The 25,763-nt window shown below is 48.1% G+C and overlaps 1 protein-coding gene across 7 annotated transcripts in view; it reads left to right on the top strand.

Moving 5' to 3' along the window:
- Window positions 1-25,763, top strand: part of LOC140390470 (tenascin-X-like) — a 321,608-nt gene that overhangs the window by 258,678 nt on the left and 37,167 nt on the right. For all 7 annotated transcript variants that reach the window (XM_072475624.1, XM_072475623.1, XM_072475622.1 and 4 more), the window contains 8 exons: window positions 211-510; window positions 8,708-8,998; window positions 10,769-11,068; window positions 14,756-15,055; window positions 16,200-16,490; window positions 17,768-18,058; window positions 19,645-19,767; window positions 20,101-20,244. In XM_072475624.1, the coding sequence (XP_072331725.1) occupies window positions 211-510; window positions 8,708-8,998; window positions 10,769-11,068; window positions 14,756-15,055; window positions 16,200-16,490; window positions 17,768-18,058; window positions 19,645-19,767; window positions 20,101-20,244 (2,040 nt within the window). The remainder of the gene's footprint in view (window positions 1-210; window positions 511-8,707; window positions 8,999-10,768; window positions 11,069-14,755; window positions 15,056-16,199; window positions 16,491-17,767; window positions 18,059-19,644; window positions 19,768-20,100; window positions 20,245-25,763) is intronic.

Here is a 25,763-nt window from a genome sequence, read left to right as displayed (position 1 = left end):
ATGAGAGGGGTGTGTTCATGCACACTTTATTATTTTAACTCTTGTTTTCTGCGCAAATTATTTATTCATACTTTCTCGACGCATTTCAACAGGATAGTATGTCGCCATGAACATAGGAGATTGGGTTTTAAAGGTAGCTCGTATGAAGTGTCCAAAGGGTGCATTTTACTCCTTACAAAGGCGCTATACAAATGCATGTTGTTGTTGTAGCTCCCACAGGAACGGTTGTCATGGAGCCTAACCACACGGTGGAGTTAGGCAGCCTTTCCGCTTTGGCCCTGACGCCTCACTCGGTTAGGCTGTCCTGGTTAGCCAAGAGGGACTTTGATTCTTACGCCGTGCAGTACAGAGCCCAGGGCTTGGAGGAGGTGCGGAAACTGTTCATGAGTGGCCACAGTCGATCCCATACCGTCACAGGCCTCAGGCCTACTACCAAGTACACCTTCTACCTCTACGGGATTTCCAGCGGTCGTCACACAACCCCCCTGTCCTCAACTGCCACCACCAAAGGTACACCGGCTGCGACGGAAGATCTGATGGGAAATATTTCCTCAACCTTTCCTGAATGGAGAAGGCAAATATTTCCTTCTTAAAACAGCGCTGCTGCAGTGAGATCGCCTCAGCAATTCAGCAGGATGCCTCTGGCCTGAAGGCTGAAGCCTATGACATGCTCATGTGATTCATGGGGACAGTAGGCCATAGGCTTCAGACCAGCTATACCTTGAGTCCTGAGAGTTGCAGAAACATCCTCCTCAACACCAAGCTCCATAAAGCTTGCGCAAGGAATGGCTCCTGAAGGTTCTCTGCATGACAGAAGACTTATCCTTCCCTGTCCGGAAACTATCTCTCTATTATATATTTACATCCTCCAAATAATTATACACATCTGCCCTCAACCAAGGATGATTCTATCTCATTCCTTGCCATTTCTCCAATTCCCATTCCTTGACATCTCTCCAATTCCCATTCCTTGCCATCTCTCCAATTCGCATTCCTTGCGATCTCCCCAATTCCCATTCCTTGTGAACTCTTTAATTCCCATTCCTTGCCATCTCTCCAATTCCCATTCCTTGCCGTCTCTCCGATTCCCATTCCTTGCCATCTCTCCGATTCCCATTCCTTGCCATCTCTCCAATTCTCATTCCTTGCCCTCTCTTTAATTCCCATTCCTTGCCATCTCTCCAATTCCCATTCCTTGCCATCTCTCCAATTCCCATTTCTTGCAATCTCCCCGATTCCCATTCCTTGTGATCTCTCCAATTCCCATTCCTTGCCATCTCTCCAATTCCCATTCCTTGCCATCTCCCCAATTCCCATTCCTTGCAATCTCCCCAATTCCCATTCCTTGCAATCTCCCCGATTCCCATTCCTTGCCATCTCTCCAATTCCCATTCCTTGCCATCTCCCCAATTCCCATTCCTTAACTCTCCAATTCCCATTCTTTAACTCTCACCAATTCCCATTCCTTGCCATCTCTCCGATTCCCATTCCTTGCCATCGCCCCGATTCCCATTCCTTGCCATCTCCCCAATTCCCATTCCTTAACTCTCCAATTCCCATTCCTTGCCATTGCTCCGATTTGCATTCCATGCCATCTCTCCAATTCCCATTCTTTAACTCTCACCAATTCCCATTCCTTGCCATCTCTCCGATTCCCATTCCTTGCCATCTCTCCAATTCCCATTACTTGCCATCTCTCCGATTCCCATTCCTTGTGATCTCTTTAATTCCCATTCCTTGCCATCTCTGTATCTCATTCCTTGCCATCTCTCCGATTCCCATTCCTTGTAATCTCTCTGATTCCCATTCCTTGCCATCTCTCCAATTCCCATTCCTTGTGATCTCTTTAATTCCCATTCCTTGCCACCTCTCCAATTCCCATTCCTTGCCATCGCCCCAATTCCCATTCCTTGCCATCTCCCCAATTCCCATTCCTTAACTCTCCAATTCCCATTCCTTGCCATTGCTCCGATTTGCATTCCATGCCATCTCTCCAATTCCCATTCTTTAACTCTCACCAATTCCCATTCCTTGCCATCTCTCCGATTCCCATTCCTTGCCATCTCTCCGATTCCCATTCCTGGTGATCTCTCTGATTCCCATTCCTTGTGACCCCTTTGATTCTCATTCCTTGCCATCTCTCCAATTCTCATTCCTTGCCATCTCTCCAATTCCCATTCCTTGCCATCTCTCCAATTCCCATTACTTGCCATCTCTCCGATTCCCATTCCTTGTGATCTCTTTAATTCCCATTCCTTGCCATCTCTGTATCTCATTCCTTGCCATCTCTCCGATTCCCATTCCTTGTAATCTCTCTGATTCCCATTCCTTGCCATCTCTCCGATTCCCATTTCTTGTGATCTCTTTAATTCCCATTCCTTGCCATCTCTCCAATTCCCATTCCTTGTGATCTCTTTGTAATTCCCATTCCTTGCCGTCTCTCCGATTGCCATTCCTTGCCATCTCTCCAATTCTCATTCCTTGCCCTCTCTTTAATTCCCATTCCTTGCCATCTCTCCAATTCCCATTCCTTGCCATCTCTCCAATTCCCATTTCTTGCAATCTCCCCGATTCCCATTCCTTGTGATCTCTCCAATTCCCATTCCTTGCCATCTCTCCAATTCCCATTCCTTGCCATCTCCCCAATTCCCATTCCTTGCAATCTCCCCAATTCCCATTCCTTGCAATCTCCCCGATTCCCATTCCTTGCCATCTCTCCAATTCCCATTCCTTGCCATCTCCCCAATTCCCATTCCTTAACTCTCCAATTCCCATTCCTTGCCATTTCTCCGATTTGCATTCCATGCCATCTCTCCAATTCCCATTCTTTAACTCTCACCAATTCCCATTCCTTGCCATCTCTCCGATTCCCATTCCTTGCCATCGCCCCGATTCCCATTCCTTGCCATCTCCCCAATTCCCATTCCTTAACTCTCCAATTCCCATTCCTTGCCATTGCTCCGATTTGCATTCCATGCCATCTCTCCAATTCCCATTCTTTAACTCTCACCAATTCCCATTCCTTGCCATCTCTCCGATTCCCATTCCTTGCCATCTCTCCGATTCCCATTCCTGGTGATCTCTCTGATTCCCATTCCTTGTGACCCCTTTGATTCTCATTCCTTGCCATCTCTCCAATTCCCATTCCTTGCCATCTCTCCAATTCCCATTACTTGCCATCTCTCCGATTCCCATTCCTTGTGATCTCTTTAATTCCCATTCCTTGCCATCTCTGTATCTCATTCCTTGCCATCTCTCCGATTCCCATTCCTTGTAATCTCTCTGATTCCCATTCCTTGCCATCTCTCCAATTCCCATTCCTTGTGATCTCTTTAATTCCCATTCCTTGCCACCTCTCCAATTCCCATTCCTTGCCATCGCCCCAATTCCCATTCCTTGCCATCTCCCCAATTCCCATTCCTTAACTCTCCAATTCCCATTCCTTGCCATTGCTCCGATTTGCATTCCATGCCATCTCTCCAATTCCCATTCTTTAACTCTCACCAATTCCCATTCCTTGCCATCTCTCCGATTCCCATTCCTTGCCATCTCTCCGATTCCCATTCCTGGTGATCTCTCTGATTCCCATTCCTTGTGACCCCTTTGATTCTCATTCCTTGCCATCTCTCCAATTCTCATTCCTTGCCATCTCTCCAATTCCCATTCCTTGCCATCTCTCCAATTCCCATTACTTGCCATCTCTCCGATTCCCATTCCTTGTGATCTCTTTAATTCCCATTCCTTGCCATCTCTGTATCTCATTCCTTGCCATCTCTCCGATTCCCATTCCTTGTAATCTCTCTGATTCCCATTCCTTCCCATCTCTCCGATTCCCATTTCTCGTGATCTCTTTAATTCCCATTCCTTGCCATCTCTCCAATTCCCATTCCTTGTGATCTCTTTGTAATTCCCATTCCTTGCCATCTCTCCAATTCCCATTCCTTGTGATCTCTTTAATTCCCATTCCTTGCCACCTCTCCAATTCCCAATCCTTGTGATCTCTCCGATTCCCATTCCTTGCCATCTCTCCAATTCCCATTCCTTGTGATCTCTTTGTAATTCCCATTCCTTGCCAACTCTCCAATTCCTATTCCTTGTGATCTCTCCAATTCCCATTGCTTGTGATCTCTCCAAATCCCATTCCTTGCCATCTTTCCAATTCCCATTCCTTGCCATCTCTCCGATTCCCATTCCTTGTGATCTCTTTAATTCCCATTCCCTGCCATCTCTCCAATTCCCATTCCATGTGATCTCTCCGATTCCTATTCCTTGCCATCTACCCAATTCCCATTCCTTGCCAACTCTCCAATTCCCATTCCTTGTGATTTCTTTAATTCCCATTCCTTGTGATCTCTTTAATTCCCATTCCTTGTGATCTCTCCAATTCTCATTCCTTGCCATCTCCCCAATTCCCATTCCTTGTGATTTCTTTAATTCCCATCCCTTGCCATCTCTCCAATTCCCATTCCTTGTGATCTCTCCAATTCCCATTGCTTGTGATCTCTCCAATTCCCATACCTTGCCATCTTTCCAATTCCCATTCCTTGCCATCTCTCTGATTCCCATCCCTTGCCATCACTCCAATTCCCATTCCTTGTAATCTCTCCAATTCCCATCACTCCAATTCCCATTCCTTGTGATCTCTCATATTCCCATTCCTTGCCATCTTTCCAATTCCCATTCCTTGCAATCTCTCCAATTCCCATTCCTTGCCATCTCTTCAATTCCCATTCCTTGCAATCTCTCCGAATCCCATTCCTTGCAATCTCTCCGATTCCCATTCCTTGCCATCTCTTCAGTTCCCATTCCTTGCAATCTCTCCGATTCCCATTCCTTGCAATCTCTCCGATTCCCATTCCTTGCCATCTCTTTAATTCCAATACCTTGCCATCTCTTGGATTCTCATTCCTTGTCATCTCTTCAATTCCCATTCCTTGCCATCTCTCCGATTCCCATTCCTTGCCATCTCTTCAATTTCCATTCCTTGCAATCTCCCCAATTTCCATTCCTTGCAATCTCTCCAATTCCCATTCCTTGCCATCACTCCAATTCCCATTCCTTGCCATCTCTCCAATTCCCATTCCTTGCCATCTCCCCAATTCCCATTCCTTAACTCTCTCCAATTCCCATTCCTTGCCATCTCTCCGATTCCCATTCCTTGCCATCTCTCTGATTCCCATTCCTTGTGACCTCTTTAATTCTCATTCCTTGCCATCTCTCCAATTCCCATTGCTTGCCATCTATCCAATTCCCATTACTTGCCATCTGTCCAATTCTCATTCCTTACCATCTCTCCAATTCCCATTCCTTACCATCTCTCCAATTCCCATTCCTTGCCATCTCTCCAATTCTCATTCCTTGCCATCTCTCCAATTCCCATTCCTTGCCATCTCTCCAATTCCCATTCCTTGCCATCTCTCCAATTCTCATTCCTTACCATCGCTCCAATTCCCATTCCTTACCATCTCTCCAATTCCCATTCCTTGCCATCTCTCCAATTCCCATTCCTTGCCATCTGTCCAATTCCCATTCCTTACCATCTGTCCAATTCCCATTCCTTACCATCTCTCCAATTGCCATTCCTTGCCATCTCTCCAATTCCCATTCCTTACCATCTCTCCAATTCCCATTCCTTACCATCTCTCCAATTCCCATTCCTTGCCAACTCTCCAATTCTCATTCCTTACCATCTCTCCAATTCCCATTTCTTGCCATCTCTTCAATTCTCATTCCTTACCATCTCTCCAATTCCCATTCCTTACCATCTCTCCAATTCTCATTCCTTACCATCTCTCCAATTCCCATTCCTTGCCATCTCTCCAATTCCCATTCCTTGCCATCTCTCCAATTCCCATTACTTGCCATCTGTCCAATTCTCATTCCTTACCATCTCTCCAATTCCCATTCCTTGCCATCTCTCCAATTCTCATTCCTTACCATCTCTCCAATACCCATTTCTTGCCATCTCTCCAATTCCCATTCCTTACCATCTCTCCAATGCTCATTCCTTACCATCTCTCCGATTCCCATTCCTTGCCATCTCTCCAATTCCCATTCCTTGCAATCTCTCCAATTCTCATTCCTTACCATCTCTCCAATTCTCATTCCTTGCCATCTCTCCAATTCCCATTCCTTGCCATCTCTCCAATTCCCATTCCTTGCCATCTCTCTAATTCCCATTCCTTGCCATCTCTCCAATTCTCATTCCTTACCATCTCTCCAATTCCCATTTCTTGCCATCTCTTCAATTCCTATTACTTACCATCTTGCCATTTCCCAATCCCTGTGAGTTCTCCCAGTTTTCTTTACATCCCAGAAGAAATTGACTCCGTGTTTTAACTCTTTGATGTTCGTCATATCACTTGGTTTAATTTTGTCTCACTAAACATACAATCCCCTCTCTCTCACTCTCTTTCTTTCTCTCTCCACCATTCTTACTTCCATAAATTATCAGGATGGTTCCCAGTCATTCTGTCACCATTCCTGGCTTTCCAAACTCCATTGAGAGACCAGAAGTCTTTCCGGGACCTTGAGGCCACATTCCTTTCAATTGCTTGTTCCTCAATCCGGGTCAATTGAGGATAGCTCCATTATTTTGTTACATTCCGTCATGTTGTCTCAGTTTTGCCTGCGTGTCTATCAGCTACCTGATTACAGGCAAGTCCTGTGCTAGTTTGCACTTGGTGGCTGCCCAGGAAACGTTACCTATAACCTGATATTGTGGCCCATTGCTGCATTGCCAAGTCAACCTTTCAGCTGAGTATGCAGTTCCAGATCTTCCAATTACACACGGAACACACAGAATCCTATGGAGCAGATGGAGGAGGCTATTCAGCCCGTCGTGGCTGCACCAGTCTCTGAAAGAGCTCTACTATCCGTCCCGCACCCCTGTGTTTTCCTGTATCCTATATAAATCTCTCCTTTGCAAACACTTACCCAACTCCCTTTTGACAGTTACAATAGAATCTGCCTCCACTTCCCTTTTCAGAGCACAGCTTGCTGTGCAAAGGATTCCCCCCCCCCAACCCCTCACCCCCTTGTCATGGGTTCGTACAAACCTGGAATCCCCCCCCCAACCCCTCACCCCCTTGTCATGGGTTCGTACAAACCTGGAATCCCCCCCCCCAACCCCTCACCCCCTTGTCATGGGTTCGTACAAACCTGGAATCCCCCCCCCCCAACCACTCACCCCCTTGTCATGGGTTTGTACAAACCTGGAATCCCCCCCCCCCCCCCAACCCCTCACCCCCTTGTCATGGGTTCGTACAAACCTGGAATCTCCCCCCCCCCCAACCCCTCACCCCCTTGTCATGGGTTCTTACAAACTTGGAATCCCCCCCCCCCAACCCCTCACCCCCTTGTCATGGGTTCGTACAAACCTGGAATCCCCCCCCCCCCCCCACAACCCCTCACCCCCTTGTCATGGGTTCGTACAAACCTGGAATCCCCCCCCCCAACCCCTCACCCCCTTGTCATGGGTTCGTACAAACCTGGAATCCCCCCCCCCCCCCCCAACCCATCACCGCCTTGTCATGGGTTCGTACAAACCTGGAATCCCCCCCCCCCCAACCCATCACCGCCTTGTCATGGGTTCGTACAAACCTGGAATCCCCCCCCCCACAACCCCTCACCCCCTTGTCATGGGTTCGTACAAACCTGGAATCCCCCCCCCCCCAACCCATCACCGCCTTGTCATGGGTTCGTACAAACCTGGAATCCCCCCCCCCACAACCCCTCACCCCCTTGTCATGGGTTCGTACAAACCTGGAATCCCCCCCCCCCAACCCCTCACCCCCTTGTCGTGGGTTTGTACAAACCTGGAATCCCCAACCCCTCACCCCCTTGTCATGGGTTCGTACAAACCTGGAATCCTCCCCCCCCTTGTCATGGGTTCGTACAAACCTGGAATCCCCCCCCCCCCAAACCCCTCACCCCCTTGTCATGGGTTCGTACAAACCTGGAATCCCCCCCCCCCAACCCCTCACCCCCTTGTCATGGGTTCGTACAAACCTGGAATCCCCCCCCCCCCCCACAACCCCTCACCCCCTTGTCATGGGTTCGTACAAACCTGGAATCCCCCCCCAACCCCTCACCCCCTTGTCATGGGTTCGTACAAACCTGGAATCCCCCCCCCCCAACCCCTCACCCCCTTGTCATGGGTTCGTACAAACCTGGAATCCCCCCCCCCCCACAACCCCTCACCCCCTTGTCATGGGTTCATACAAACTTGGAATAGGTCAATCATTGAGAACTTCAAATGAGGCCCTCTGAGGAACGAACTGTGGTTCACTGATTGGGGTGCTCTGGACAGAGTGGATCGGAAGAAACTGTTCCCAATGGGTGAAAAGTGGGAGACCGAGGACACCAATATCAAGCAATTGGCAAAAGAACAAGGGTGACTTGAGGAAATGCTTCTTCACTCTGCGGGTGACTTAGGCCAGGAGTTCATAGCCTGAGAGTGCGGTGGAGGCAGATTCAACTGAGGCTTTCAAAAGAGAATTGGATCATATTCCTGAAGAGGAAAGATTCGCAGGGCTACACGTAGAAGGCCGGAAATTGGCACTCGTCGAATTGCTCCTGCAGAGAGCTGGTACAGACATGATGGAATGAATGGCCTCCTTCTATGCTGTAACCGCTCAACGATTCTGATGTTTGGTGACGGCTACGGGGAACCCTTCACAATTCTCATTTCTTTTCTCTCTTTTAGACTCCGCAGATGAAGTTAGTCCAACACCGGGGGTCCCAGTCAGACCTGGCGTATCTAACGTCAGCCCGGACTCGCTCCAGCTCTCCTGGACAGTGGAGCGGGTCTACGAGTTCTTTCTGATCCAGTACCGAGCCCACGGCTCCCCGAGCATGAGGAACCTGACCGTGGCTGGAGATCAGAGAATATTCCTCATCACAGGCCTCAGGCCCAGCACCAAATACACCATCTACCTCTATGGGGTCTTTGAAAGTCAAATCACAAAGCTGATGGCCTTTGTGGCTTCCACCACAGGTATTGTGTGATACAACGAGGGTTTAAACTACTATGTGCGCTCCAGGAAATATCACTCTCTGCCCCACTCCCCAATCCCTCCTCCCCCCCCCTCCCCCACTGCTTCCCCAATCTTATCAACCTGTAGCCAGCTTCGATACTATGGTCACCGCTTCCATTTTAGAATAGTCTCGATGCTGCTAACCTGTGCATTGTTTCTTCTGTGTGTGGAAGATGCAGGCGGATGGGATGAAGGAGGCTGGTGTGGATTGTAAAAACCAGCTTCGACTAATTGGGCCGAATGGCCTGTGTAATTGAATCAAGGGCAGCAAGTTCGACCTGGACTGTTTCCCACCATCACACAAAGTGCTGGAAAGGACCTCTTTATATCACTGACCTAATAACCAGGCTCATTCCTGGGATGGCAGGACGGCCATGTGGGGCTGATTGAGTCAGTTAAGATTGTACTCGCTGGAGTTCAGAAGAATCTCGCTGGAGTTCAGAGGAATGAGGGGGGATCTTAAAGCAACCTCAGAAATTCTAACAGGGCTGGACAGGGTAGATGCAGAAAGGACGTTCTCAATGATGGGGTGTGTCCAGAACCAGGGATCACAGACTGAGGACACGGGGTCGACCATTTGGGTTAGAGATGAAGATATATTTCTTCACCCAGAGAGTGGTCGGCCTGTGAAATTCACCATCACAGGAAGTAGTCGAGGCCAAAACATGAAAATGAAAAAAAAATGAAAATCGCTTATTGTCACAAGTAGGCTTCAATGAAGTTACTGTGAAAAGCCCCTAGTCGCCACATTCCGGCACCTGTTCGGGGAGGCTGGTACGGGAATTAAACCATGCTGCTGGCCTGCCTTGGTCTGCTTTCAAAGCCAGCGATTTAGCCCAGTGTGCTAAACCAGCCCCTGTTTTCAAGAAGGAGTTAGATATAGCACGTAGGGCGAAGGGGATCAAAGGATATGGGGGAAAGCGGGATTGGGCTATTGAGTTGGATGATCAGCCATGATTAGAATGAATGGTGGAGCAGGCTCGAAGGGCCGAATGGCCTACTCCTGCTTCTATTTTCGATGTTTCCATGTTTTGAATGACCTCTTCCTAATTTTAACTTGTGTCTTCTTGCCCTACTCTCACTGTTAAGGTTAAAATTACATAAACTCATCAAATCAATCTGAACCTCCCAGAAGATGTTGCATTTCCAGGGTGAATAGCCCAGGTCTCTCCAGTCCTTCCTTATCTCCCCGACCCTCTGACATTGCAGATTCCTCTCCGCGCTGCCTCCTGTGCCCGAATGTCTCCATAGGCCAGTGGGTAGACTGAAAGCGTTCGCAATGTGATGTTGTCCAGCATTGCGGTACTCTGGCCTCTGAGTCAGAGGATTTGAGACCTCACTCTCGGAGTTGCACGTACTCCAGGAAGTCACTCCAGGGAGTGCTGCACCAAAAGAGGCGCCGTCTTTCGGATGGGGTGTTAATCCGAGGCTCCCACCTAAAGAACCAGGGAGTTATCCCCGGGGTCCTGGCCATTAGTGATCCCTCAAACAAAGTCACTAATAGACACAGTGCCTGGTCAATGCTTTGTGGGACTTTGCTGAGCCTATATTGGTCACGTAACAGGGATTACACTTCGAATGTTTTTCAATGTCTTTGAGATGTCCTGAGGTGGTAAAGAGCACTGTTGAAAGACAAGCTCTCATTATTCCAGGCTGAAAGGGTGTTTTTCTTTTCTTTTAAATTTGATATTTTACCCCCTTGTCTCTATCTCTCTGTCTCTTGCCTCTAGCTTCCATAGTGAAGGAAGGTGTAAGACCAGGTCAGGTGAAGGCTCTGGGTAGCCTCTCGGTCGCTAACATCATGGCTGACTCCGTGGAGCTCTCCTGGTCAACACAGTGGGCCTTTGACTCCTACGTTATTCAGTTCAGGGCCCAGGGCTCTGAGGAGGTGCGGAAGCTCAGGGTGACTGGCAACCGGCGATCGTACGTCCTCCTAGGCCTCAAGCCTACCACCAAGTACACCATCTATGTCTATGGAGTGTCCGGCGGCCGTCACACCAGCCCGCTCTCCATCGTCGTGACGACCACAGGTAGCACTGCCACCCAACGACGTTCACTCGGGGGACGGAAATAATTTTGTCTCCTCCTTTGGCGCAAAGGGGACAAATGTTTCCTGACTTTCATCTCTTGGAGAGCATCCCTGCTACTATGGCAACTCAGCCTACCTCTGGAGTGGCAAGTTTCATTGTGCCGACTTTCCTGCCCCATTGGAGCAAACATTGAAATTTGTCTCTCTCTGGCTGTTAGTTTATGGATGTCTCTCACTCTCCTCCATACTATATAATCCTGTATATAGAGTTTTGCTATCAACCAAGGAATGATTTTGTCACCATTCCTTGTTATCTCTTTAATTCCCATTTATTCTGATCTTTGAATTCCCATTCCTTGTCATCTCTACACTTTCTATTCCCCTGTGGCTAACTCTTAATTGCCTTCTGAAATAACCCAACAATTTTCGCTCAGTTTTTTCAAACACCTTTGGGGTAAAAATACAGTGGCTGTACCGACACCACATGGACGACAGCGGTTCAAGAGGCAGCTCACCACCACCTTCTCAAGGGCAACTAGGACTGGACAATGAACTGCTGACCAAGCCAGTGAGACTCATATCCAAAGATTAAATATTTTTTTAAAAACGCCTCGATTCCTTCTCGCCTCGCATTCCTGTTTCTTGTTATCTCTTTAATTCCCATTCCTCGTCATCGCTCAGATTCCCATTCCTTGTCATCTCTTCAATTCCCATTCCTTGTCATCGCTCAGATTCCCATACCTAGTCATCTCTTCAATTCCCATTCCTCGTCATCGCTCAGATTCCCATTCCTTGTCATCTCTTCAATTCCCATTCCTTGTCATCGCTCAGATTCCCATTCCTTGTCATCTCTTCAATTCCCATTCCTTGTCATCTCTTCAATTCCCATTCCTTGTCATCGCTCAGATTCCCATTCCTTGTCATCTCTTCAATTCCCATTCCTCGTCATCGCTCAGATTCCCATTCCTTGTCATCTCTTCAATTCCCATTCCTTGTCATCGCTCAGATTCCCATTCCTTGTCATCTCTTCAATTCCCATTCCTTGTCATCGCTCAGATTCTCATTCCTTGTCATCTCTTCAATTCCCATTCCTTGTCATCTCTTCAATTCCCATTCCTTGTCATCGCTCAGATTCCCATTCCTTGTTATCTCTTCAATTCCCATTCCTTGTCATCGCTCACCCATTCCTTGTTATCTCTTCAATTCCCATTCCTTGTCATCTCTCACATTCCCATTCCTTGTCATCGCTCACATTCCCATTCCCTCTGAGGGTTCCCGTTTCCTTTCTGCTGGGGTCGAATCTGAAGCAGTTTGTTTCTATCCCGTACTCTTGAGTCAGATAGCTGGCTGACGTTGGTGACTCCTGTCGTCTAACTGAGGCCCCCAACAAACCTGTTCACCTCAGACTCCTGTTCCTCCACTGTTGGCTGCATCGTCCCCTCTTTCCTGTCTTGAAGAAGAAAGGTAGAAATGTTTAGTGATACCACTTGGCCTCAGTGCACCCTCCCCTTTGGCCTGGGCCCTACGGTTCCATTGGAGCAATTGGAGAATTGATCCCCCATCGTCGCTGATCATCATACCTCTGGTAATCTGAATCCTTCCATCAAAACATCAGAAGGGTCAAGGTTTGTTTCCTACTTGTTTAACATGAGATCTGTGGGCCCCTCTCTGACTGGCTGTTTATTTATGGGCTCTCTGTCGCTCTCTCTCTCTCTCTGCCACTCTGTCCGTCGCTCTCTCTATCTCTGCCACTCTCTTCGTTGCTGTCTTTGTCACTCACCGTGTCTGTCTGTTTATTTCTGGCCTTTCTCACACTCTCTCGCTTTCTCTCTCTCTGTCCCTCTCTCTCTCCATCTCTTTCCTCTCTCCTCTCTCCTCTCTCTCTCTGTCGCTCTCTCTCTCTCTCTCCCTCTCTGTCATCTGGCTGTTTATTTATGGTCTCTCTGTCAAGCTCTCTGTCATCTCTGTCTTTCTCTCTCTCGCTCTCTCTCTCGCTCTCTCTCTCTCTCGCTCTCTCTCTCTGTCTCTCTCCCCTGTCTCACTCTCTCTGTCTGTCACTCTATATCTCTCTCTCTCTCTCCTGTCTCTCTCGCTCTCTCTCTCACTCCCTGCCGCTCTCTGTCTCTCTCTCTCTGGATAATGTTAAAGTAGAATTGTGCCTGATTGAATGAAACATGGGCATCATAGCCAAACCATTCACTCTGTTGGTATCTTCCAGCTATCTGTTCACTATCGCTGTCTGTACAGGATCTGCTCCACCTGTGAGAATAGCTCCCTACCATGATATACAGGGTATATATCTCTGTGGATCTGTATCACAATATACAATGTATACATCTCAATAGATCTGTACCATAATAAACAGGGTATATATCTCTGTGGATCTGTACCATAATATACAGTGTATATAGCTCTGAGGATTTATACCATAATATACAGTATATAGCTCTGTGGACTTGTACCATAATATACAATGTATATAGCTCTGTGCCTCTGTACCATACTATACAGTGTATATAGATCTGAGGATTGATACCATAATATACAGTGTATATAGCTCTGTGCATCTGTACCATACTATACAGTGTATATAGCTCTGAGGATTTATACCATAATATACAGTGTATATAGCTCTGAGGACTTATACCATAATATACAGTGTATACAGCTCTGTGGATTTGTACCATAACATACCATATTATACAGTGTATGTAGCTGTGTGGATTTATACCATAATATGCATTGCATATATCTCTGTATAATTCTGGATTTGTATCAAAATCTACAGTGTATATGATCCATGTGTCTTATCTCCCGACAAATGTCACTCAGTTGTATCTTATCTCAAGTACTCTGCCACTGTACCAGATACACGGGGCGGGATTCTCCGACCCCCCGCCAGGCCGGAGAATTGCCGGTGGGTGGTGTGAATCCCGCCCCGACGCCGGCTGCCAGATTCTCCGGCCTCGGTTTTTCCGGCGGGGCGGGAATCGCGCCACGTCGGTCGGGGGCCATTGGCAGCGCCCCCCCCGGCGATTCTCCGGCCCGCGATGGGCCGAGTGGCCGCCCATTTACGGCGGGTCCTGCCGGTGTAAAATACACCAGGTCCGTACCGGAGGGACCTGGCCTTGCGGGCGGCCTGCTGAGTGCTCGGGGGGAGGGGAGGGGGGGGGGGGGGCGCGGGGGGATCTGGCCCCGGGGGGCCCCCACGGTGGCCTGGCCCGCAATTGGGGCCCACCGATCCGCGGGCGGGCCTGTGCCGCGGGGGCACTCTTTTACTCCGCGCCGGCCGGTGTAACGGTCTGCCATGGCCGGCACGGAGAAGAACCCCCCCTGCACATGCGCTGGGTGACGCCAGCACATGCTGGCGCTTCCGCGCATGCGCCAACTCGCGTCGGTGGAGGCCCTTCGGCCGGCAGAGGATTCCACACCTTCTGGGTGGCCCGACGCCAGAGTGATTCATGCCACTCCTCAAAGTCTATGGTGAACATTTATTGGGCTGGCCATACTTGCATCCTTTATTCTCCTTTATCTGCTTGTTGTGAACGACCATCCACCCACCTTTGGAAGGCTGCGGATATTTAGCCCAATCTGAAAGAAGGTGCTTTGTCTGGAATAGACCAGTGATTTTACGCAAGGGGTCATTTTCCCAGAGCAGTCTTTAAATCATCTCTGCTTTCTCTCCCAGTTTCCATAGATACCAATGGTGTAAAACCGAGCAGGCTGAGTAAACTTATCCGCCTTTCAGGGAATAACGTTACGCAGAACTCCCTCCAAATATTTTGGGCTGCAGAGAGTGGCTTTGATTCCTTTCTGATCCAGTACAGAGTGGAGGGATCCAAGGAGGTGCGGAACTTCACTGTGCCTGTACATCGACAGTCATCCTTCATTGAAGGCCTGAGGCCTAGTACCAAGTACTTGATTTCTCTCTATGGGCTCTCTGGCAACAGGCGAACAAGACCACTAACCACTATAATAACCACTGCAGGTATTTCTCGTGAAGAAGCTTTCCCAAGAAAATTATTTTAACCATTATCCAACCTTTTTCCCACCTAGCACCCCAGAACATTCTCACCTCCTGGAAGCTCCAATGTCGCTATGGCAGCTGGGGCTCATGGAATGACGCCCATTTTAATCATCCATTTGTCAAATGTTGTGTATTCTGTGTAGTGTGTTGATACCTTTTAGGGAAGACAATATGGACAGAATTTCTCCAGAAAATGGGGGAATTTCAGGTTCTGACTGAAAACCAACATGTTTCTCCTCAGAGAAACAGCAGATCTCTCCAGATCTTCTGACACTTTGACCAAAAGTAATCTAGGGGGATGTGTTTTGCACCAGCAAGCCCGGTTCTACAGAGATCAGGGTGCCCTTTTTAAAAGCCGCCCCGATTTCAATGTGGAGATAAAGGTGCCCCACCATCATCTTCAGCATCGGAGGTTAGTGGCCCCCCCCCCCGCAATGGAGTTCCCTGGAGGCCCTGACCCCTGGCACTTCCAACCTGGCAATGCTGGGGTGCCAAGAGAAAGTGTCAAGGCACTGCCCTGTCAAGTGGATGGCTACACTGACCTCCGTGCCCCCAGCACGGTCATCTCGATTACTGGAGAGCAGTGGTGATGTTATCTCAACGAGGAGGGGAATATGTGCCGTCCCTGGAAGATACAGCGTTTTGCCATTTGGGTATATTTAAATTTACTCAAATTAATGTTAATCAGGTTCATGTCCTTACTGGGTGTGAACCTCATTACGTAGCTGGCGGGAGGCGCAAAACCCGTTAGGGCCCTCTCTCTCTCGCGAGAGTTAGCGGCCATAGGATTTGCGCCCCCAGGGATCGGACATGTAAAATCCCCCCATTACCTTTTAATGCTTTTGAGTTGATTTTATCTCTTAGAGAATTAATTTTGTTCTGCTTAGAGCCCTGAAGAGGATGGGGAGATTTATCGATTCATGGCAGGTGGTTCAGGAAACAGAGGGTCAAATGACCTCGTTCTGTGCCATGAGATTCTAAGATTGTGATGGAGTAACTATTGGAGCTATGTTGAAAGTATGCTTCCTCATGCAGTCGAGCAGCAGCAGCTGTTTCGCTCCCAGTAAAGCGTTGTGTATTTCTCTCTCTCTCGCCCTCCTTTTAGCTTCCGCAGACAAAGAGGGAGAAAAATCAGGCAGGTTTGGGAGCCTTTCATTCTCTAACATCACAGCTGATTCCCTCCTCCTCTCCTGGACAGCAGAGAATGTCTTTGACTCCTTCCTGATACAGTACAAATCTCAGGGTTCCGAGATACTGCAGAATACCACGGTGACTGGTGACCGCCGAACGACCTACATCACAGGCCTCAGGCCTACAACCAACTACACCATTTACCTCTATGGGGTGTCTGGCGGCCAACTCTCCAGGCCCCTGGTGGCTCTCTTAACTATCACAGGTATTTGCGATCCAGGAACATGGATCGACTTGGCTATTCCGGCTTTTTCACTCCTCAGGAAATATTTTCACCCTCCGTTTTGCTCTCTGTTTCCAGCTTCTGGAGGATGGGAGCAAGAAAATATTTCTTCAGTTTATGTTCTCTCAAATTGCTGCTGTCGCTGTGTATATTTTCACACAAGTGTGCACGGGTCTTGGTTTAATCTGAATGAGTTTGGCTTTCCGTTTCCGCTCGAAGCTAGAATTTCGCCTTCAGAGATGGGTCTCGCTCTCCCTGGCAGTGTGCAAAAACATGGAGACCTCTAACCCCAAGATTTATTTCCAGGAATGTTCTCAATTCTCCTCCCATTTAGGCCGGACAAAGATAAAATAATTTCTGAGGCATTAAATTGTTTCTTCCTCACAGCATTCCCTTCAGCGGCGAATCTCCCCATTATATTCACTAAATCCAGCTCTGTGTTACTACTGTAGTGAATAACAGACAGGGAATAGGTCACAGTCTGGGATCTAGTCATGGAGCTCGGATAGTTAAAATAACAGATAGCCAGGACTAAGGGATTCGGGGTGCTTTATATATAGAATAACAGAAACCCAGGAGTGAGTTACAGACTGGAATCTAATCGAGGGGTTCGGGGTGGTTTATATTTGGAATAACAGAAACCCAGGAGTGAGTTACAGACTGGAATCTAATCCAGGGATTCGGGTGGTTTATATATAGATTAATGGATACCTGGGAGTGAGTTACAGACTGGAATCTAATCGAGGGGTTCGGGGTGGTTTATATATAGAATAACAGAAACCCAGGAGGAGTTACAGACTGGAATCTAATCGAGGGGTTTGGGGTGGTTTATATATAGAATAACAGAAACGCAGGAGGAGTTACAGATTGGAATCTAATCGAGGGATCCAGGTGGTTTAGATATAGATTATTGGATACCTGGGAGTTAGTTACAACCTGGAAACAATTGAGGGGTTTGGTGTGGTTTAAATTAGAATAACAGGTTCCTGGGAGTGAGTTACAGATTGGAATCCAATCGAGGGGTTCAGGTGGTTTAGATATCCAGGAACCTGGGCCTAGCTAGTGGAAAATAATCCTAAAGTCTGATGAAAAGTGAGATAAACTGTTCAAGGATTTGGAATGAATTCAGCCTCTGAAGCTGGATCTGAATAATGGAGATGTTGCTGAGTGACCCCTTGCCTTTTCCCAGACAATCTCTTCCTCATCTTCCCATTCCACATCCATTAACCATCCATGTCATCCTCTCTCTCTCTCTCCAGCGGTTCCAATCCACACAGCTGGGTTCAATACACTGGGAAGACTCTCCGTATCAGACGTCGACACTCACAGCCTCAAACTCACCTGGACGGTGGAGGAAGGGGCCTTTGATTCTTTCCTTGTCCAGTACAGAGACTCACAGGGGCGGCTGGGGGCCAAGGAGGTCACGGTACCTGGCAACCTTCGATATGTCGCCATTGCGGATCTCATACCTGGCACCGAGTACCTCATTTCCCTCTATGGTGTGTTAAAGAACCAACAAACGGAGCCGATTCCAATCGTGGCACGAACAGGTACTCACAGGGCCTATAGTCGCTCAAACATTTTTCTCAGGGTTACATTTTCTCTGTTGTTATCATTATTAATCTCTTCACTAATCATCATTTTACCCCAATAATAGGAGCTGTTGGCAATTTTACCTCCTTTTTACCTCGAGGCTGGAGGGTTGTGTTACCACCTGGGACAGTCAGGCCTATGGTCAGGCTTTATCTCTATTTCCTCAACCCCCAAATCAAAATTCTAAAAGGTTAGCAACATCTGGTTGGGGGGGAGGGGCAGGAAACACTTTTAGCAGAGTTATAAAGCACAGTAGGAGACTGTTCAGCCCCTCATACCTGTGTTGGCCCTTTGGTACACTTATCCCTCCCCCAGATGTTCGCAGGTGCTCCCCGACACCCTGAATGTTTCCTGCATTTACTGCCCTTGTTTACCCTGACCCTAACCTAACTGCAATTGTTTGACAGGGAAATGATGGAGGTGGCTGCCAGATCTATCACTTCTAAAGACTGACAATCACTATGGGGGGATGGCAGGGACCCGGAAGGGGGGGGGGGGTGAACAGATAAGGATCGCACACCTGACCGTTACCTATTAAATTCCCCTCTTTCCTGGTGTTGCTTTTGTAAGTATTTGTGGTAATTATAATCCTATAGACAGACACCCCACCCCACACAATCACAACCTGTTTCTAGTGGGTTCTCTGAACAGACAGAGGACAGGCTTGGAATGTCAGATGGATAATCTGGGCATGTCTGACCTTGACCTAAATATTATAGTCATAAAGGTCTACAGCACAGAAAACGCACTTCGGCCCATAGCACTTTCGCCGGTCAAAAACAGCCACCTAATTGTCCCAATCTAAATATTGGCCGAGGCAACAGCAGAGTGTCGACACAGATACCAGATCAGCTGGAAAGGCCCACTGGTTTGTTACGTTAAATAATTCATTGATATGCATCAGGTTTAAATTTGTGTGCTGTAGAGGTAATGTTGGAGAGTTTGACAGGCCATGCCCTGGGAATCCTCCTCCTGGCTGATAGTGGAGTGTGGAGATGGGTGTGGAGAGGATGGAGATGTGGTGTTGGTAACGAGAGAGACTTTGCGGACTCGACAAGGTGACATGTTAGTCCTAATTTGCTCTTCAGGCCCATTGCACCAACAGGAAAATGGCGCCTCCCTGCAAAGCATCCTGGGTAAGTTGTATGTCATTGGGTGCCCCATAATGTCCTTCTCCTGCCTCCATTCATATGAACAGCTGGGTCACCAAGGGACCATTGTGGTCAGCTGAAGCCCTTTGTCAACTTTAAAAGGTTTTTGTGAGTAGCAGGGGAAGGTGGTCAATGATGGCTTATGATTGGTCACAATAACAATCAATAATCCTGAACATCACTGCCTCAGGATTTTGGGGGCCATTTTCTTTTTATTCAAACAGGTGACAATTGAAGACACCGCTCCCGTTGACACACGTTTGGAGTTGTTTGTTTCCTCACCTCCGCCACCCTTTCCCTCCAGCTGCTTCCATCGCATTCCTCTGGTCCCCAGCTCGAGGGAATATTTGAGTGAATCCCACTGGGAATGTCATTTTCCTCTTTTGTTCCAGCTCGAGAGAGTCGGAGCAGACTGAGATTCACCGATCTCCGAGACACCTCCGTCACTGTCCACTGGGCAGCACCTTCAGGTCCTGTCGATAGCTTCAAGATCTTCTACGTCCCGACTGAACAAGGTGAGACCACCATGCCAGGCCAAGCCAAGCCAGGCGCTGTAACTAGTAACTAGTGCTTGGTATGCGTTTATGTGGCAGGACGTTTGGCATGTGTCTGAAACTATTCGGTCAGACCATCGATCCCTGAACGGTTCAGGCAAGTGGCTTTGAACATGCCACGACCTTTAACCCTTGGTTAATCAACAGAACCTCCATGTGTAGCACGTTGCAGATTTTTAATACCTAGTGCTGGTGAACCTTAACCCTTTGTATGCCAAGACTCAATAACCCTTAACCCCAGTGCATCAGCAAACATTAACACTCCTTCCCCCCACTGCCTTGTTCTTGTTACAGGTGAACCAAAGAGTGATGTAATAGATGGGAAGAAAACTAACATCACCTTGAAAGGCCTGGCCCCAGATACCCAATACGAGGTCAACCTGGTGTCTATACGAGGAGCTATTGAAACTCCCCCGATCCTGGATCACTTCACAACTGGTGAGTGAGGTGGGTGGGGTTAGGGGGGGGGAGAGGATGGAAAACTGAGCTAGAAGTTGGTGGTGAGGTGGGGTTGAGGGTGGAGATGGGGGACTGAAGTGAAAAATGTGGGGCGTGAGGGGGTGTGAAGCTGGGGGATGGAGGACTTTGCACTCCAACCCCTGGGAGATTACAGAGTGGCTTCTCTGATCTGCATGACCCTTCAACTCGGACACTCACTCCACCACCCAATCCCCTCCAACTAAACAGTTCTCTGTTCACCCCGATCCCTTTCCTCAAACCACACACGATTCCCCTCCTGTACTTCACATCCCTACCCCATTGCCCTCCAGCACTGACCCTCCAGTGGTGCGCTCTGCTTCAGCACTGACCCTTCGGCAGTGTAGCAAATTCTCAGTACTGACCCTCTGAGAGTGCGGCACTCCCTCAGTACTGACCCTCTGACAGTGCAGCACTCCCTCAGTACTGACCCTCTGACAGTGCAGCACTCCCTCAGCACTGACCTTCTGACAGAGCAGCACTCCCTCAGTACTGACCCTCTGACAGAGCAGCACTCCCTCAGTACTGACCCTCTGATAGTGCAGCACTCCCTCAGTACTGACCCTCTGTTAGTGCAGCACTCCCTCAGTACTGACCCTCTGACAGTGCAGCACTCCCTCAGTACTGACCCTCTGACAGTGCAGCACTCCCTCAGCACTGACCCTCTGACAGAGCAGCACTCCCTCAGTACTGACCCTCTGACAGAGCAGCACTCCCTCAGTACTGACCCTCTGATAGTGCAGCACTCCCTCAGTACTGACCCTCTGACAGAGCAGCACTCCCTCAGTACTGACCCCCTGACAGAGCAGCAATCCCTCAGTACTGACCCGCTAACAGTGCAGCACTCCCTCAGTACTCACCCTCTGACAGTGCAGCACTCCCTTAGTACTGACCCTCTGACAGTGCAGCACTCCCTCAGTACTGACCCTCTGACAGTGCAGCACTCCCACAGTACTGACACTCTGACAGTGCAGTACTCCCTCAGTACTGACCCTCTGACAGTGCAGCACTCCCTCAGTACTGACCCTCTGACAGTGCAGCACTCCCTCAGTACTGACCCTCTGACAGTGCGGCACTCCCACAGTACTGACCCTCTGACAGTCCAGCTCTCCCTCAGTACTGACTATCTGACAGTGCAGCACTCCCTCAGTACTGACCCTCTGACAATGTAGCGCTCCCTCAGTACTGACCCTCTGACAGTGCAGCACTCCCTCAGTACTGACCCTCTGACAGTGCGGCACTCCCTCAGTACTGACCCTCTGACAGTGCAGCACTCCCTCAGTACTGACCCTCTGACAGTGCAGCTCTCCCTCAGTACTGACCCTCTGACAGTCCAGCTCTCCCTCAGTACTGACCCTCTGACAGTGCAGCACTCCCTCAGTACTGACCCTCTGACAATGTAGCGCTCCCTCAGTACTGACCCTCTGACAGTGCAGCTCTCCCTCAGTACTGACCCTCTGACAGTGCAGCACTCCCTCAGTACTGACCCTCTGACAGTGCAGCACTCCCTCAGTACTGACCCTATTAGAGTGAGGCACTCCCTCAGTCCTGACCCTATTACAGGAGGCACTGCCCTTCATAACATTAAATGCCTCTATCAGGTCACACCCTCAGTCTTATCTTTGTTAGAGAAAAGAGGCACAGCCTGGTCAGTTTTTCTTGATAGTGTTAATCTCTCAGAATAGATATCAATCTTTTTGAAACGTCACCAGTCTTTCTACCCCCTTGGATAAAGCAATTGGGAGTCAATAAATATCAATATTGGATATGAGGGGAAACATTCACGAGACCTTACAGGATAATCACATTTATACCAAGTACTTCGGAATTCTGTGTCCCAGGCTATTTTGTATAATGTATAATGAGGAAGGATTAATAAACAATCTCAGAGTAAAAGTAAAAGATGCCTCGGAAGCAGTGACTATAACACGATAGAATTAACGTTCAATTTGAGAATGAGAAACCTGGGTCATAAACGACAGTGCTAAACGTAAATAAGAGTAATTGAAAAGGAATGAGGGTAGAGTTGGCTGGAGTAGACTGGGAAAGAAGTTTAGCCGGAAAGACAATTGATCAGCAGACATTTTTGAAGCGTCTTACAACAAAGATATATCGCAGTGAGGAAGAAAGATTCTAGGAAGGAGATGGGTCAACCATGGTTAACCAAGGAAGTGACGGATTGTCTTAAAGTAAAAGAAAAAGCAGATAAGGGAGGATGCTCCAGCCTCCCAGCATGTGTTTCTCGGAGGTGGGAGGCTGCATGGCATTCGCTGGCAGTGGGACTTACTGCTCCTGTTGCTGTCAAAAGGAATTCCCACTCCGTCAGAAAACCCACGGGCGGGGGGTGAGCTGCCGACAGTACCAGAGAATCCTGCTGACAGCAAACGGCTGGAAAATTGCAGCCATACTGCAGCAAAGATTAGGCCAGTTTGGGAATGTTTTACAAACCAACAAAAGATGACCAAAAAAAATAAAGGGGGAGAAGATAAACTATGAGGGTAAACTAGCAAGTAATGTAAAAATGGACAGCAAGAGCTTATTTAAATGTACAAAAAGGAAGAGAGAAACCAAAATGAACATCGGCTCCTGAGAGAATGAGACTGGGAAAATAATAATGTGGAACCAGGAAATAGCACAGGAATTAAACAAGTGCTTTTTGTCAGTCTTCACTGTTAATATTCCAAAGATGTAAAATAATATAGAGGCAGAAGTATGGAGCAAATATGTACAATAACAAAAATGAGGGGCTGGTTTAGCTCACTGGGCTAAATTGCTGGCTTTTAAAGCAGACCAAGGCAGGCCAGCAGCACGGTTCAATTCCCGTACCAGCCTCCCCGAACAGGTGCCAGAATGTAGCAACTAGGGGCTTTTCACAGTAACTTCATTGAAGCCTACTTGTGACAATAAGCAATTTTCATTTCATTTCATTTCAAAAGTACTCAGGAAACTAATAGGCCTAAAGACCGTTAAGTCCCCTGGACCTGATGGGTTGCATCCCAGGATATTAAAGGAAATGATTAGAGAGATAATGGATGCACAGGTAGTGATCTTCCAAGAATCCTTAAATGAGATAGTAACAAGCAGGATAGATGAGGGGGAACCAGTAGATGTAATTTACTTGGATTTCAAAAAGTGCGTTCAATAAGGAACAACATATGAGACCATATAAGGTACCATACGTTGTCCAATGGGGTTCCACATGGATCAGTGTTGGGGCCATAATAATTTTGACATGATTCTCTTACTGATTAAAAATCAGTTGAACAATAAGTGATGATACAAAAATTGGTGAGGATATAGACGGGTAGGTCAGATGGGCTGAACAGTGGCATATGGAGTTCAATCCAGATAAGGGGCTGGTTTAGCACACTGGGCTAAATCATTGGCTTTGAAAGCAGACAAAGGCAGGCCAGCAGCACGGTTCAATTCCCGTAACAGCCTCCCCGAACAGGCGCCGGAATGTGGCGACTAGGGGCTTTTCACAGTAACTTCATTTGAAGCCTACTTGTGACAATAAGCGATTTTCATTTCATTTCAAATGTGAGGTGATGCATTTGGACAGGACAAACAAAGCAAGGGAATACAGGATAAATGGCAGGACCCTGGGAAGTACTGAGGATCAGAGGGCCCTTGGTGTGCATGTTCACCGGTCCCTTTAGGCCGCAGGGCTGGTGATACAGCAGCTAATAAGACATATGTTATACTTACTTTTATTAGCCGAGGCAGAGGGTTTAATGGCAGGGAGGTTATGCTGAAACTGTATAAAACATTAGCCAGCCCACAGTTAGAGTATTGCATGCATATCTGGAATCTACATTGTAGAAGGAATGTGACAGCACTGGAAAGGGTGCAGAGGAGATCTACCAGGATGGCGCCTGGGCTGGAGAGTTTTACCAGTGAAGAGAGGTTGGATTGACTGGGGATGCTTTCCTTGGAGCAGAGGAAACTGAGGGGGGACATGATTGAGATGTATAAAATTATGAGGGGCATAGTTAAAGGAGACAGGAAGAAACATTTCCCCTTGGTGGAGGGATCAATGACCAGGGGGCAGAGATTTCAGGTAAGGGGCAGAACGGTTAGAGGGGATGTGAGGAAAAGCTTTTTCACTCAGAGGATGGTGGGAGTCAGGAACTCGCTGTCTGAAAGGGTGGTGCAAGCAGAGACCCTCATAATATTTAAGGAGAATTTAGGTGTGCAGCTCTGATGCCAAGTCAAGGCTTTGGGCCAAGTCCTGGAAAATGGGATTAGAATAGTTCGGTGTTCTTTTTGACCGGCACAGACGCGATGGGCTGATGGACCTTTTCTGAGGTGTAGACCTCTATGACTCTAAGAGGCTATTTAATAAGGTAAGAGGCCATGGTGTTGGGGCTAGTATATGAGCATGGATAGAGGATTGAATAACTAGTGAGGCAGAGAATTGGAATAAGAGGGGCATTTTCAGAATGGCAACCTATATCCAGTTGAGTTCCACACGGATCTGTTCTGGGGGCCACAATTATTTACAGTACATGTTAATGGATAAGGGAAGTGAAGGCACTATTGCCAAGTTTGCGGATGACACAAAAATGGGCGGGTGAGGGTGAATCAAAAGTCTACAGAGGTATTTGAGCAGGTTCAGCTCAGTTGGCTAGACAGCTGGTTCATGATGCCGAACGAGGCCAATAGTGCGGGTTCAATCCACATCCGGCTGGGGTTATTCATGAAGGCCCCGCCTTCTCACCCTTGCCCCTCACCTGAGGTGTGGTGATCCTTGTGTTAAATCACCAGCAGTCAGCCCTCCTCTCAAAGGGGTAAGCAGCCTATGGTCATCTAGGACTATGGAGACTTTACTTTACAGAGGGATAAGTGAGTGGGCAAAAACTTGGGAGATGGAATATAACGCAAGAGAATATGAAGTTACGCTCTTTGGTAGGAAGAATAAAGAAGCTGAATATTATTTAAATGGAGAGAGACTGCAGAAAGCTGCAGCTCAGAGGGATTGGTGGGGGGGGGGGGGGTCTTCGTGCATATATCACAAAAAGCTGGAATGAAAGATCCGCAGGTAATTGGGAAAGCAAATGGAATGTTGGTCCTTATTTCAAAGGGAATGGAAGATAAAAATAGGGAGGTCTTGCTAAAACTATACAGGGCACTAGTTAGACCACACTTGGAATACTGTGAACAGTTTTGGTCCCCTAAGGAAAGATATACTAGCATTGGAGGCCAGAGAGGTTTCACTCGGTTGACACGGGTATGGAAGGATTTTCTGATGAGGAGAGATTGAGTAGGTTGGACCTGTGCTCATTGGAGTTTAGAAGATTGAGAGGCGACCTTATTGAGACATATCGGATTCTCAGGGGATTTGACAGGGTAGATACTGAGAGGATGTTTCCCCTTATGGGAGAGTCTCGGACCAGAGGGCATCATCTCAGAATAAGGTATCATCCATTTCAGACAGAGATGAGGAGGAATTTCTTCTCTCAGAGGGCAGTAAATCTGTG

The sequence above is a fragment of the Scyliorhinus torazame genome, chromosome 14, assembly GCF_047496885.1.
Source record: "Scyliorhinus torazame isolate Kashiwa2021f chromosome 14, sScyTor2.1, whole genome shotgun sequence".
Classification (NCBI taxonomy): domain Eukaryota; kingdom Metazoa; phylum Chordata; class Chondrichthyes; order Carcharhiniformes; family Scyliorhinidae; genus Scyliorhinus; species Scyliorhinus torazame.
Note: the sequence above shows the minus strand (reverse complement) of the source record. Positions and strands in the feature narration are given on the sequence as shown.